The 14,123-nt window shown below is 37.9% G+C and overlaps 1 protein-coding gene across 27 annotated transcripts in view; it reads left to right on the top strand.

Moving 5' to 3' along the window:
• The window catches only part of KDM4C (lysine demethylase 4C), a 427,285-nt gene that overhangs the window by 108,742 nt on the left and 304,420 nt on the right, over positions 1-14,123 (top strand). For all 27 annotated transcript variants that reach the window (XR_010588892.1, XR_010588893.1, XR_010588896.1 and 24 more), the window contains one exon: positions 2,896-3,033. Coding sequence is in view for 14 of the 27 variants with exons in the window: in XM_005295226.5 (XP_005295283.2) it covers positions 2,896-3,033 (138 nt within the window). In the remaining 13 variants the exon portion in view is untranslated. The remainder of the gene's footprint in view (positions 1-2,895; positions 3,034-14,123) is intronic.

Genomic DNA, 14,123 nt, shown 5'->3' with positions numbered 1-14,123 from the left:
AGCCATCAACAGTCCATTATGTAATATTTTTTGATATTTGGTAAATACAAATTTATTTAGATTGGTACTACTATATTAATTCATACAACTCTTAAATAGTGGTATTAGATCATATTGTGTTTGGATAAAACTTTTTAAAGAAATGTTTACATGAACTATGCTTTATTGTTTTCTTTAAGTAATGCAGTGTAATTTTTATTGGCATTTTGCGGTAATAAGTTTCAGATGAAAATACAAGATGGAATAAATGTTTGAAAATTTATTTATTGTGAAACTTTAATGCAACTTAGATGTACTTAGAAATACCATAATAATAATCATTAATAATAATCATAATCAGATGCTCCTTTTCTGGGTGACAGATTATTTTCTACAAAATTTAGTGCATATGTTATTCTTTTGCTTTGTGCTGGTCGATAGTGACTGAGTGAGAATGGGTATACAACATGAACATTTTATGTAAAGCAGGAGAAATAAAAAAAGAACTTTGGCTTGATTAAAAAAATCTCCTTTGGGGTTTGAGAAGGATTAAGTACTTAGCTGCTTGCAAAAACATTTAAAATACTCTGTGTATCCTCCTCGCCACTTGATTTCTCTTCCCATGATCCTAATTCTTCTCTACCTAAAAGCTTTTTCACTTGTGACTAGGTGTGCACTTCATGTGGGTGCAAGGCAGTGAAAGTGGTTTTTTGTTTTGTTTTGTTTTTTAAAGTGGCATCAACCTATGCCAAGATTCATTCAGCACCTTGGTGAGCCTGACATTTGTTTGTGTGATATTGAAATTTAGCAGCCCTCTGATCATTATACAGTTATGATCATTATACGGATTCTTGATTTCCCACCTCCAGCTTTTCTAAAGTGAATAGAGGAGTCCTACAATAAGCCTGTATATTTTTCTCACCCAAAATCCTCTTGCAGAATAAGCCTATCAGTTTTTGTTTATGATTGTTGTCTCTATTTTCACATATGTGATTTACTTACTTATAGGTAGCAGGAGGATCTATGTAAATTAGCTCAGCTGCTCACTTTTTCACTCTCTAGATTGTATGGCTACGTAGGGCCTCCTGTCTTATTCGGTTTAGATTTATGGGATATTATTAAATGAGGTTAAGAGAAATAATGTAACTACTGATTCTTTTCATACCCTTGTAATTTATCACTAATGTGTTAAATAAAATCACGGAATTTAGATCTATTGTTTTGGATTTAATGAACATTAATCTGAGCAGTATATTTTTCAGCATATGGAAATGGTAGAAGCATAAAGTTTAATAACTTGCTGGCAGATTTGTTTTTAACATTGTCAGGCTTGTGTTTGGGGTAGGTAGGTGAGTCCAGAGCAATAAGGTCGGTTGCTTTATTTCAGTGTCTTGGACTTTCCCATTTTCTATTTTTAAAAATGTGTTAGAAATAGTTAAATAGAATAAATTTAGTTCTGTCACCTAGTGTTAGGAAGAAGCAGCCTGTACCCGAGTGCAGTTTTAATTAATGGGATTCAGTGAGAATGTGAATAGGAAGAATCAGGCTGTGATCTCTCATGGCTTGCTGTGATAGAACTGGAAACGTGCTGAACACTGATAAGCCAGCCTACGCCTACCAGGTGACAGCTGAACTGTCGCGTTTTGCAAAAGAACACCTGCTAAACTGTCATCAGTAGGGAGGTGCATGACAAGATAAATTTGGGAATTGCTGGCACTGAGAATGTTCTTTCTTATACATCCCTGCAACATGATTTGAAAACTCCAATCACTGTGTGTGTTTGTGTACTATATATTTATACACATGCTTATGCGTATATAAAGCATCCAGTTGCTTCACATTTATGCTGGAACCATAGGATGGCTTATATATTTGTATATAGAGTATGACTTTTTTCATTCTTTAATCTTATCTCAGTGTAGTTTTTGCTATCTTCCCCCCCCCCCCTCCATTTTGGCCCAAAAGTACTGTGATGGTGGTGATATCAAGAACACGCCAGTATCTGGAATGCCATTCCTTTGGGTTTCTTGTTGCATACAAACACAGAATGCACACACTACATTCATATGATTGTGAGAACAGAGTTTTGAGTGTATGTGGGGTCCAAATGAGGAAATTAAATACAAAAACTATTAGTATCATGATTGAGAGTTTAAGACATTAAAGGTAATATAAATTTCTACAGAAGTATAGTGTGACCATGTTATGTTGGCTGTGTAAAAGTTAACTAACTTTGAACTTTCTGCCTTTTACTGTATTTAAAAGTGCAACCACATGTTGCCTTACCCCATAGTGTCTTTTCATTTTTGTGAGTTTGTCTCACCTGACTGTATTGTTCAGGCAAAGCATTATTAGACCCACAGAAGACATGTATAAGTGAGGAGCTAATTTAGCTTTCACACATTGTATTAGTGGATAATACACAAACAGGTGCCATTTCTTCAAAGTCTTTTTCAAGGAAGCAGAACCACACTTTTTGTGTAACATCACTACTACAACTTTACAATAACTAATAATGCTGGGGGGCCCGAACCCGCTCTCGGTGGCCCTGTAGCAGCAGATGTTTGGCTCATACCTTCCCCTGCTGGCTGCCACCCTGCCTTGTCTGGTCACTTTAAATCTTATGCTCTACTCATTGCCCCCCATGTATTGTTAATAGGGGTCGTCAGCTTTTGTGAACGCTTTCTGAATTTGTGGCCTACTCTAATGTGGGGATACTGATGGGCCAGAAGCTTGTTATTTCAAAATGTAGTCAGTAAAGTCTCCTCAGGTGCATTCAGGTCTACCTATATTTAATCCAAATTGGATGCTATGAGCAAATGCCAAAATAGACATCAGCAAACATAATTTTCATTTCTTTAATAAGAGAAGGTCTTTTTAAACATGTTGTTTGTGGTTTTTTTTCTTGTTATGTAGATCACACAGGAGGCAGGGGAATTTATGATAACCTTCCCATATGGATACCATGCGGGATTTAACCATGGTTTCAACTGTGCAGAATCAACCAACTTTGCCACAATCAGATGGATTGATTATGGAAAAGTAGCTAAATTGGTAAGTAGGAAGAAGAACAATTAAGTTCACCTTGTACATCATCCTGTCAATGCAGTAATATTCCATACTGTGCATTTACTAGCATCTTCTAACACTTGCAGTATATGTATTTGTTATTGTAGTAGATTTTATGTATGACTTAATGTGTATATTGTATGTTAAAAATCTTTCTTTTTCAAGAGATTTTTATGGAGTTAGGTTTATATAAGGCCATATAAATTGATAATTAAGTTTGGAAGGGAGACACAGAATTTTTCTGTTCTTCTGAAACCCTATACATCTTAGTCCTAGAGGCAGCTTGGAAATCCTCTTATTGAAGTCACATATAGCAATTCGGCTCCCTTATGGAATTTTATATGCATCTTGGAAAACATGCCACAGACTTGAGGGGAAATGTGCCTGTTCAAAAGAGGACAAAGATCAATAAGAGGGCTGACCTAAATGAGCAAATTAAACTTTAATCTGTAATGTTTTTTTTAAATGGCAATATTTTGTGATAAATTAAATATGCTCCCAGAGTGGCAATGTTTCATAATTTAAAATCACTAATATATTTTACAAAAGAGCAGTTTCGTGTCACTGTTTTAGTCTATGCAGTGATGTTGTAGCTATGTCAACCTGAGGATATTATAGAGACAAGGCGGATGAGGTAATATCTTTTATTGGACCAAGTTCTGTTTGTGAGAGAGACAAACTTTTGAGCTAAACGGTGTAGCTCAAAAGCCTCTCTCTGACCATCAGAAATTGGTCCAATAAAAGATATTACCTCACCCAGCTTGTTTGTTCTATTTTAGTCTGAAATTTTGCATATGCAGCATATATTTTTACATTCTGTTCACATACAGCATGTGGGTAATATACTGAATCAAACGTGTGTATTTTGTTCAGCAAAAGGTCATTAATGTTGTACAGTATTTTATATGATCTCTCCACTATTAAAAAGTATGGATTATAAGAGCATTGTTTTAGGATGCTTTGATAAATATGTAATGTGGAGCCACTTTGCAGACCGAGATATTTTGTACTGACAACAGCATCTACAAATTGTGTACGTGTTACATTAACTAATGAGATGACAAGTGAATTAAGTTCAAAAGCAAATGTGGGAGGAAGCAGGGTTACAACAAAATAATCCAGGAAGAGTATAGGGTTAAATACTTGGAATTGGAAGAAGACCTTGAGAATATTTTCTATTAGCAGAACTTCTTGATTTTAGGCAATATTGACTATAATTGTGAATGAGATTGATGAGTGGGTTTCAAGAGATAAAAGGCCTGAAAATGATTCATTGTTTCATGTAGCCTATACATAGGCATTTATTGTAATTAAAGTAATGAAAACATTAATAAGAATTTAAAATGTTCAGCTAGGTCTTCACTTTTAATGCAAAACTTACATTCATGATAGGTAATTAATAAGGCCCTGATTGGTAATACTGATTTTTAAGATCTATATATTTAGTAGCTCAATGGTTTAAAAGATAGTAAAATGAACCACCATGTAGAAGACTTGAGTTTAACATATCTCTAGGGGCAAATTCAAATGTGGGGTAAGCCGATCCATTGAAAAGTTAGTGGAGTTTCCCTATCTTAGTCCTGAATATGGTTCTAAAAGTCCTAATTTTTGGCTAGGAAGTCTTGGTTCATTTAGTCCATTTTGAGTATTCTTTGTCCATGGAAAAAGCAGTCATTGAAATACATTGACTTTCATGCTGTGTACTGAAGGTATAATACTGTGTTAATGTATTGGATAAGAAGGTAAAATGGCTTCAGGGTGTTTGTAATCAATTCAAAGTGTCTGAAATCTTCCAAATACGATTTCAATCAATAATAAGAAGAATATCTGCTATACAGAAATCTTAGGGCTTGTAGTTGTGTGAATCCCAATACCTGTGACTAGAGGCCACAGTCATGAATTGCACTCTTCATTTACTATATATAATAAAAAATGTCAGAATTAAAGCCTGACTCATTGAACATTTTGCTTCATTTTTTAATTAATCAAGAAAAAGACTTGGAAGCAGTATTTGCCAAATAAAACATCTCAGGTTATTGCACAACTTTCATAGAATATCAGGGTTGGAAAGGACCTCAGGAGGTCATCTATTCCAACCCCCTGCTCAAAGCAGGACCAATCCCCAACTAAATCATCCCAGCCAGGGCTTTGTCAAGCCTGACCTTAAAAACCTCTAAGGAAGGAGATTCCACCACCTCCCTAGGTAACCCATTCCAGTGCTTCCCCACCCTCCTAGTGAAAGTTTTTCCTAATATCCAACTTAAACCTCCCCCACTGCAACTTGAGACCATTACTCCTTGTTCTGTCATCTGCTACCACTGAGAACAGTCAAGATCCATCCTCTTTGGAACCCCCTTTAGGTAGTTGAAAGCAGCTATCAAATCCCCCCTCATTCTTCTCTTAGACTAAATAATCCCAGTTCCCTCAGCCTCTCCTCATAAGTCATGTGCTCCAGCCCCCTAATCATTTTTGTTGCCCTCCACTGGACTCTTTCCAATTTTTCCGAATCCTTCTTGCAGTGTGGGGCCCAAAACTGGACACACTACTCCACATGAGGCCTCACCAATGCCGAATAAAGGGGAATGATCATGTCCCTCAATCTGCTGGCTATGCTCCTACTTATACAGTCCAAAATGCTGTTAGCCTTCTTGGCAACGAGGGCACACTCTTGACTCATCTCCAGCTTCTCGTCCACTGTAACCCCAGGTCCTTTTCTGCTGAACTGCTGCCTAGTCACTCGGTCCCTAGTCTATAGCAGTGCATTGGATTCTTCCATCCTAAGTGCAGGACTCTGCACTTGTTCTTGTTGAACCTCATCATATTTCTTTTGGCCCAATCCTCTAATTTGTTTAGGTCCCTCTGTATCCTGTGCCTACCCTCCAGTGTATCTACCACTCCTCCCAGTTTACAGTCCTCTGCAAACTTGCGGAGGGTGCAATCCCCGCCATCCTCCAGATCATTAATGAAGATATTGAACAAAACCGGCCCCAGGACCGACCCTTGGGACACCTCGCTTGATACTGGCTGCCAACTAGACATGGAGCCATTGATCACTACCCGTTGAGCCCAATGATCTAGCCAGCTTTCTATCCACCTTATAGTCCATTCATCCAGCCCATGCTTCTTTAACTTGCTGGCAAAAATACTATGGGAGACTGTATCAAAAGCTTTGCTAAAGTCAAGGAATAACACGTCCACTGCTTTCCCCTCATCCACAGAGCCAGTTATCTCCTCATAGAAGGCGATTAGGTTAGTCAGGCATGACTTGCCCTTGGTGAATCCATGCTGACTGTTCCCAATCACTTTCCTCTCCTCTAAGTGCTTCAAAATTGATTCCTTGAGGCCCTGCTCCATGATTTTTCCAGGGACTGAGGTGAGGCTGACTGGCCTGTAGTTCCCTGGATCCTCCTCCTTCCCTTTTTTAAAGATGGGCGCTACATTAACCTTTTTCCGGTCATCTGGGACCTCCCACGATGGCCATGAGTTTTCAAAGATAATGGCCAATGGCTCTGCAATCACATCCACCAACTCCTTTAGCACCCTCAGATGCAGCGCATCTGGTCCCATGGACTTGTGCTCATCCAGCTTTTCTAAATAGTCCTGAACCACTTCTTTCTCCACAGAGGGCTGGCCACCTCCTCCCCATGTTGTGCTGTCCAGTGCAGCAGTGTGGGAGCTGACCTTGTTCATGAAGACAGAGGCAAAAAAAGCATTGAGTACATTAGCTTTTTCCACATCCTCTGTCACTGGTTTGCCTCCCCCATTCAATAAGGGGCCCACACTTTCCCTGACCACCTTCTTGTTGCTAACATACCTGTAGAAACCCTTCTTGTTACTCTTAACATCCCTTGCTAGCTACAACTCCAAGTGTGATTTGGCCTTCCTGATTTCACTCTTGCATGCCTGAGCAATATTTTTATACTCCTCCCTGGTCATTTGTCCAATATTCCACTTCTTGTAAGCTTCTTTATAAACACTTCTTTTCAACAGCAGTTACATAATAATATAAAACTAATGGAAACAAAACAACTTGATAATTATTTATTATAATGATATTTGTTGGTATTTGTTCATGCAATACAAATACAAGTTGATGGAATGTTAAGGAAATGCATGTTACTGCTTTAATGTTCCAATATTAATTGTAAAACAAGATATATTAGGGAAATGTCAAGTTACAACTTTACCTGATATATTTGATATTTAAAGTCATCATATTTGAAACAAAGGCATGTGGGAGACAGACAGGTGTGGAGGAGCACGCCGTTTATTAAAGGGGATACTCTATATCCTAGTGTAGAGGAGGTGCTAGAAGTTTATGAAGTACAGGTAGTAACTGAAGAGAAACAGCCAAATGCAAGAGTCCCATTCAATAAAGGGAGATAACTAAATATTGACAAAGTGTTCGAATACAAATGCTAGAAGTCTTAATACTAAGATGGGTGAAGTTGAGCTCCTCGTATTAAATGAGGATATTGACATAATAGGCATCATAGAAATTTGGTGGAATGATGATAATCAGTGGGGCACGGTAAAAAATATATAGGAATGACAGAGTAGGTTGCGCTAGTGGGGGAGTGGCGCTATATATGAAAGAAAGCATAGAGTAAAAATCTTAAATGAATCAAACTGTACCATAAAATCTCTATGAATAGAAATTACATGCTTGAACAATAAGACTATAGCAGCATGACAGTGATTGTGAAATGCTCAGGGAGATTAGAGAGGCTACAAAAACAGAAAACCCAATAATAAAAAGGGAAGAGAGAAGGTCCTCTCATAAATTGGTAACTGATTAAAAGACAGGAAGCAAAGGGTAGGAATATATTGTAAGTTTTTGCAATGGAAAGAGGTAAATAGTGGGGTCTCCCAAGGATCTATACTGAAACCTGTGCTGTTGGACATATTCATAAATGATCTTGAAAAAGAGGCATACAGTGAGGTGGTAAAATATGCAGATGATACAAAATTACTCAAGATAGTTAAGTCGAAAGCTGACTGCGAAGAGTTACAAAGGGATCTCACAAAACTGGACAACAAAATGGCAGATGAAATTCAATGCTGTTAAGTGCAAAGTAATACACATTGGGAAAAATAATTCCAACTATATATAAAAAAAGATGGGGTCTAAATTAGCTGTTATCACTCAAGAAAGGAATCTTGGAGTCATCATGTATAGTTCTCAGAAAACTTGTGCTCAATGTGCAGCTCCAGTCAAAAAAAAGTGAACAGAATGTTAGGAACCATTAGGAAAGGGATAGTTAATGAGAGAGAGAGAGAATATAATACCACTATATAAATCTCTGGTATGTCCACACCTTGAATGCTGTGTGCAGTTCTGGTTGCCCCATCTCAAAAGACATATTCAAATTGGAAAAGGTACAGAGAAGGGCAACAAAAATGATTCTAGGGGTATCGAACGATAGATTAAAAGGATTGTGACTGTTCTTCTTAGAAAAGCAATGAGTGTATGTGGGGGTTGGGGTGGGTATGATAGAAATCTATCAAATCATGACTGGTATGGAGAAAGTGAATAGGGAAGTGTTATTTACCCCTTCACATAACACAAGAACTGAGATCATTCAATGAAATTAATAGGCAGCAGGTTTAAAACAAACACAAGAAAGTAATTATTCACACAATGTACAGTCAACCTGTGGAACTCATTGCCATGTGTCGTGAAGACCAAAAGTATAAATGGATTTAAAAAGAATTAGATAAATTCATAGAGGATAGGTCCATGGATGGCTGTTAGCCAAGATGGTCAGGGATGCAACCCCCTGCTCTGGGTGTCTCTAAACCTCGGACTGCCAGAAGCTGGAACTAGATGATAGAGGATGGATCCCTTGATTTGTTGTCTTCTTTGCTTCATTCCCTCTGAAGCATCTGTCACTGTCAGAAGACCCTGTGTGGCCATTCTTATGTTCTTATGTAAATAAAAATAGAGAAAACAATGTATGTTGTTAACTATTCTTTAATTTATTTGTATAACAGTTTTACAGCATGCATGATACCAGAGCTTTTGCAAACTGAGAAATACTGTTTCTTGGTCTTCTGTTAGGCAGGAAATGGAAAACGGGAAAATCTATAGTTGCTTGTACTGGAACTCCAGAGAAATTTTCCAAAAATGTCAATTAATTTAAAAAGGATAAGAAATCTTCTCTGCTTCAGAAGGCTATTGTGGTGTTAGTAGGTTATATCCACTATTATAATATTATAGCATTTAATAAAAGAAGCCACACAGTTTTATGTTGCAATTTATAGTTCTTCAACTGCGGTTGAAGTTTAATCTGTTGCTTCTTCTCCGTCTGTACATGACACTTACATGATTTTTAATTGGGGGGGAAAGTTTTGGATCTAAATACAATTTCTAGACTACTGTTATATTTTTCTCTTTAATATGTATTCTATTGGAGATGCCTTTCTGGTGGCAGTGAAACGCAGTAATCTAGGTCAGTAGTGTGTAGTGTTCACATTAGAGGCTTTTGTGTCCTGAAGACTGATTATTTTTCTGACAAGGCAATTCTGAGTTACTTACAGCTGTATTATTGTCTATGCCACTCCCCTCCAAAAAAACTCAAAATGAAACAAAAAAACAAAACAAAAAAACTAGTGAGCTACTGCCTTCATCCCCCCCTTTTTTTTTTGATTGAACGATAGCTAGATATATAATAGCATACAGTTTTTTATTGAAGCTACAGTAAATACTTAAGTTAAAGAACATTATTATTGTCCTAAAGAAAATGCCACGGGGTAAGGGGCCCAATGAAATAAATTGCCTACATAAATTGCAGTTTTAAATGGGTCATGCCTTTAAAGAGGGAGGCATGTTTTGAACACAGAACTAAAGGAAACAAACTCCTGAATTCCAGTTCTTGCTCGAAACGGACTCATTCTGTGGCCTTGGGGAAATCACTGAACTCACGGTCTGTTTTCTCATATGTACACCTACCTCCAACAATCCTGTTTTAGCTGGGGCTGTCTTTACTAAAGTCCTGGGGAATATGATAGCTGCACCTCTTTCCCAAAGGCTGTAGTGCTGTGAGAAGGCAGGAGGCCAGGTGGAGAGGCCGCACGCTTTGTCTGCTGTCTCAGGTACTTCTTTCTACTGTAGTCTCAGTGCAGTGAACAGAGTGGTGATACCTGTGGAGACAGGTATGGGGTCTGGCGCACACAAGAGACAAGTGGGTTGCGGGGCACGGTTGACACATGGTAGAGTGTACAGATTTGTACAGGGGATAGAAGGAGATGGTTAAAGGGGATAAAGGAAAATAGAGAGAGAAGGGTGGAGCATTCCAAATCTCCCCCTGCCCTAGAAGAGAGAGGACAGAAACCACATTAACCTCTTCCCACTGATCCTCTGGGAAGAGAGAGACAGAGAGATGCCAGAGAAGGAAGGGGGCCCGGCATCCATCCTGACGGCGCTTAGAGGACTGGGAGGGGAGCAGGCTGTCTGTGAAATGGGTTTAAGTGTTCAGATACTATAGTGACAGGAGCTAGGAAAAACCCTAAGATTAGATAAAACTTACTGTATTTATCTCATGGTAGGTCACGTAGGTTAGTTAGTTATATTTGTAATGCGCTGTGAAGATGAGAGGTGTACCATACATTTTACGTATTATTAATAGTCATCCCGTAGCTTCAGTTTCTGGAATTTAATTTATTGATACCAAAATGTAAAGGCTTTGAAAGAAGGCAGATGGGACATTTCTTCAGACTCATGTCTTATTATTTACCTAATGGAGCTTACGTTTATCTATGTAGGCTGGAACTCCTTGCTGTTCTGCAAACAACATTTTAAGCTATCTTACTCCAGTGCATTTTGTTAATGTTGGTAAAACAGATGAACCAGTGTCAATTAGTTTGTATGTTTTGCTGGGATCTACTTTAATTTGTGCCGAGTAGGCAACTTGTGTGCTGAAGTAGGGGCAATGTTCAGGCATTAAAGTTGCTGAATATAAATGTTTACACACCATTGTGATGATTTTTTTTGTATTCTACAAAATAAAATCCCTTCTGGAGAGATTGGATAAAAGATATTCACTTTAATCCAAGAATGAACTTGCATCTCTCTCTTTAACCAAGATTTAATGATGTGCAGCTGTGCCGGGGGAAACACCTTCTAGGTAATCTGTATGCAGTCAACTAGCATTCAAACCTTTTGTAGTCTTGACCATCACATATTTTGATTTTCCTTGTTTATCACAGTTTAAAGATATTTGAATTTTTTTCTGACTCCGGCAAGTGAGGGATAGCTTTTCCCCCAAACAGTAATTAATTACAAGCAACTATTTTCAGGACTGTTGTGGAAAACAATTACTTAAAACACCTTTTACCTATTTAAGTATTTATTCCATACTCATCACTGTGGTATTTGAGTATTTTCTATATAATTCATTCATGATTCTCTTGTGCTCCTGTCAGTATTGTTGCACTCACCTCTGGACATGTTAGCATTTTTATAACACTTTCTATGTATTAGTTTTTGAGCTGTCATGTTAATCATGTGACCTTGGGTATGAGAGGATAACTTGGAATTAAACAGAAAGAGCTCAGATAGCAAATTGAGTGACATCTTCTGAAATTACGTACTGTAGTTTGACCTGTGTTGCAGTAAGGCTGGTTTGGGAGTTTGTATGATGATCTGGCACTGATAGTATGTTTCTGAAATATATTTATAAGAAGCTGTTTTGGCTTGTATTGATCCCATCATTTTTTCCGTATTACTTCCCCATTAAATAATTTATTGAAAAATGGTCATTTTTTATCAGAATTAATTGACTTTTAGGGTGAATTTCATGGCTTCCCTCATAAAAAAAATTACAGGGTGGAGTCCTTTCATTTTCTTTGTGTAAATTTACTTTAGGAAATTATGTAAAACGCACCCAGAAAAATGCATCATCCATTTAATTGTAATTGAAAGGTGATTATGTGATATGCTGAAATCTGGAGAATCACTCATGATTTCCACCTTCTCTCCAACTGAAAATACTCATGGAGAGGACCAGTAAATGCTACCTGTTGTACTGGGGTGCTAGAGTTTAGAAACAGACTGAAAAAAAGTTCAAAACAAGATTGTGTACTTTTATCTACTGATGTATTTTCTCTACATTACATTTCTCATCCCTGCTGTTTATTAGTGTTGTTAATTGAAAAACAAGCCCAGGAACAAAGAAACTTTTTCCCTCTCTTTTTCCTGTTTGCAGAGCCAGGGGGGTTGGGCAGGTGAGCTGAGCTTGGGAATTCTCTAGACCCTGCAGGGAGGATGCTCTTAAGGAGAAAAGGTCTCATATAGCTCCTCCTTAACTCAACCACACGGACTAAGATAGAAGGAAGTTCTCAGGACAGAGCCAGTCCCAGGAAAAAAGGACTCTGGCCCTCTCCCTGGAAAGAGCAGACAGAGGTGGAGAGTAAAAACCTTTGCAGTATTTCTTCTGAACACAGATGAATTCATCAAACTTTCCTTCCTTCAGTTTGGACATTTTTTCTTCTCTGCTGTTTACTCCAATCTCCTCCTCCACTGTCCTTCCACTGCAGCCTCATTCTCCATGACCTCCAAGTACCTCCTCATCTCTTCTCTCCCCTTTCCTCTCAGTCATTCCATCCCCTCAACCTCCCAAATCAATACCTCCACCACAAACCAACCAAAAAAAAAAAAGTGGAGAAAACATGACATTTGCCAGTCATTACCAATATCATGCCCTTTCCCTCACCCCTCCTCTATCTAGTCTATTTAGATTATATAGTCCTTGTGGCAGGATGATCTCTTTCTATAAGTTTTTATAACACAGTGGGACCCCAATTTGAGTGGGATCTTCAGTTGTCACTATAGTACAAATCATAATAATAATGTGTGTAAAATGCAAGGATTTGTCATGGTCCTTCCTTAGGGCCCAATCCTGCAAACAATGAAGCCAATGGGACTACTCTGTGAATGGTGTGTTTGCAGGACTGAGTGATTATGTGTGAAATCCCATATAAAGGTAATTTGAAACTGGGGTCGGTGCATGCCTGTGATTGAATGGATCAGAGCTATTGAAAAACAGAAATATAGGTTCATTGACTTCAGTGGAGATTCATCGTCTTACATCTGGACTCATTTGGCTCTAAGTGATGGTGTTGTGTTTTTGAAAAGAGCATATCTGGAACATAGATTGTTTTTAAGAAAACAAAATGCCTATTTTAAATGCGCAGTTGGAGATGCTCATAGCTCTGATCTTGGAAATTTCCTCCTCCTGAGAGCAAGTGCCAGCAGCCACCTTTGAAGCTTAGTTTACTGTTTAAAAATTATATTTGAACACTGCCAAAAGTGCAAATGAAGTAACTACAAAATGGTGGATTTGAGCATTTCTGAATCGAATGTGGAAAATAAGTGTTTTGAGGGAAGGAAATATTTGGTAATAAATCAACATACAGTATTTATATAATAGTCATTATAGCCTGTGTATAAATGTGCTGTCAACCACTTATGACTTTAAAGAAAGAAAACAGCATACTTTGCCAGTACCTTTCTTTATTCCTTTTGCTATTGAAGTAGGTATTTTGGAAAAAAAAATTGTTCCTGTCACTTCCCAATACTACCCGCTCCTCCTCAATCAAGAAGCGAGAACCTAGGTTCTTTATTTATGATATCTCAGTGTTTTGCTATGAAAATGATTGTGCTGGCACAAATTCAACATTATGACTTTGTAGTGAGGTGCTGGAGAAGGCTGTAAAAGAGAAACACCTTAGCTGAATTAAATCTTTTTTAATCAGCAAAGGGGGAAGGAAAAGTGTAAAAATATGTAACAGATGACTGTCTTGTATGTGATTTTTATTTTCAAGGTTGTCCCCAGCGTGAAAGTTGTCCTTTACAATTTGCTCCCCTTTTTAATGCCTTCGTATTGGCAGAAATGCTTGTTGTCACCTAATAGGAAGAACAGATGTAGCTAGATTTCTAGCTCTTGTGATGTTATCCCATGGTAGTTATAGGTGTACTATGCTTTTTAAAAGCACAACTCTGTCTCTCTGTTAATGTGAACTTTCTCTTTTACAGTTGTTCTAGAATTCTTGTTTGATCTTATAACAAATGGCAT

This window comes from Chrysemys picta, chromosome 6 (assembly GCF_011386835.1).
Source record: "Chrysemys picta bellii isolate R12L10 chromosome 6, ASM1138683v2, whole genome shotgun sequence".
NCBI classification, from domain to species: domain Eukaryota; kingdom Metazoa; phylum Chordata; order Testudines; family Emydidae; genus Chrysemys; species Chrysemys picta.
This window is presented reverse-complemented; position numbering and strand designations above follow the sequence as displayed.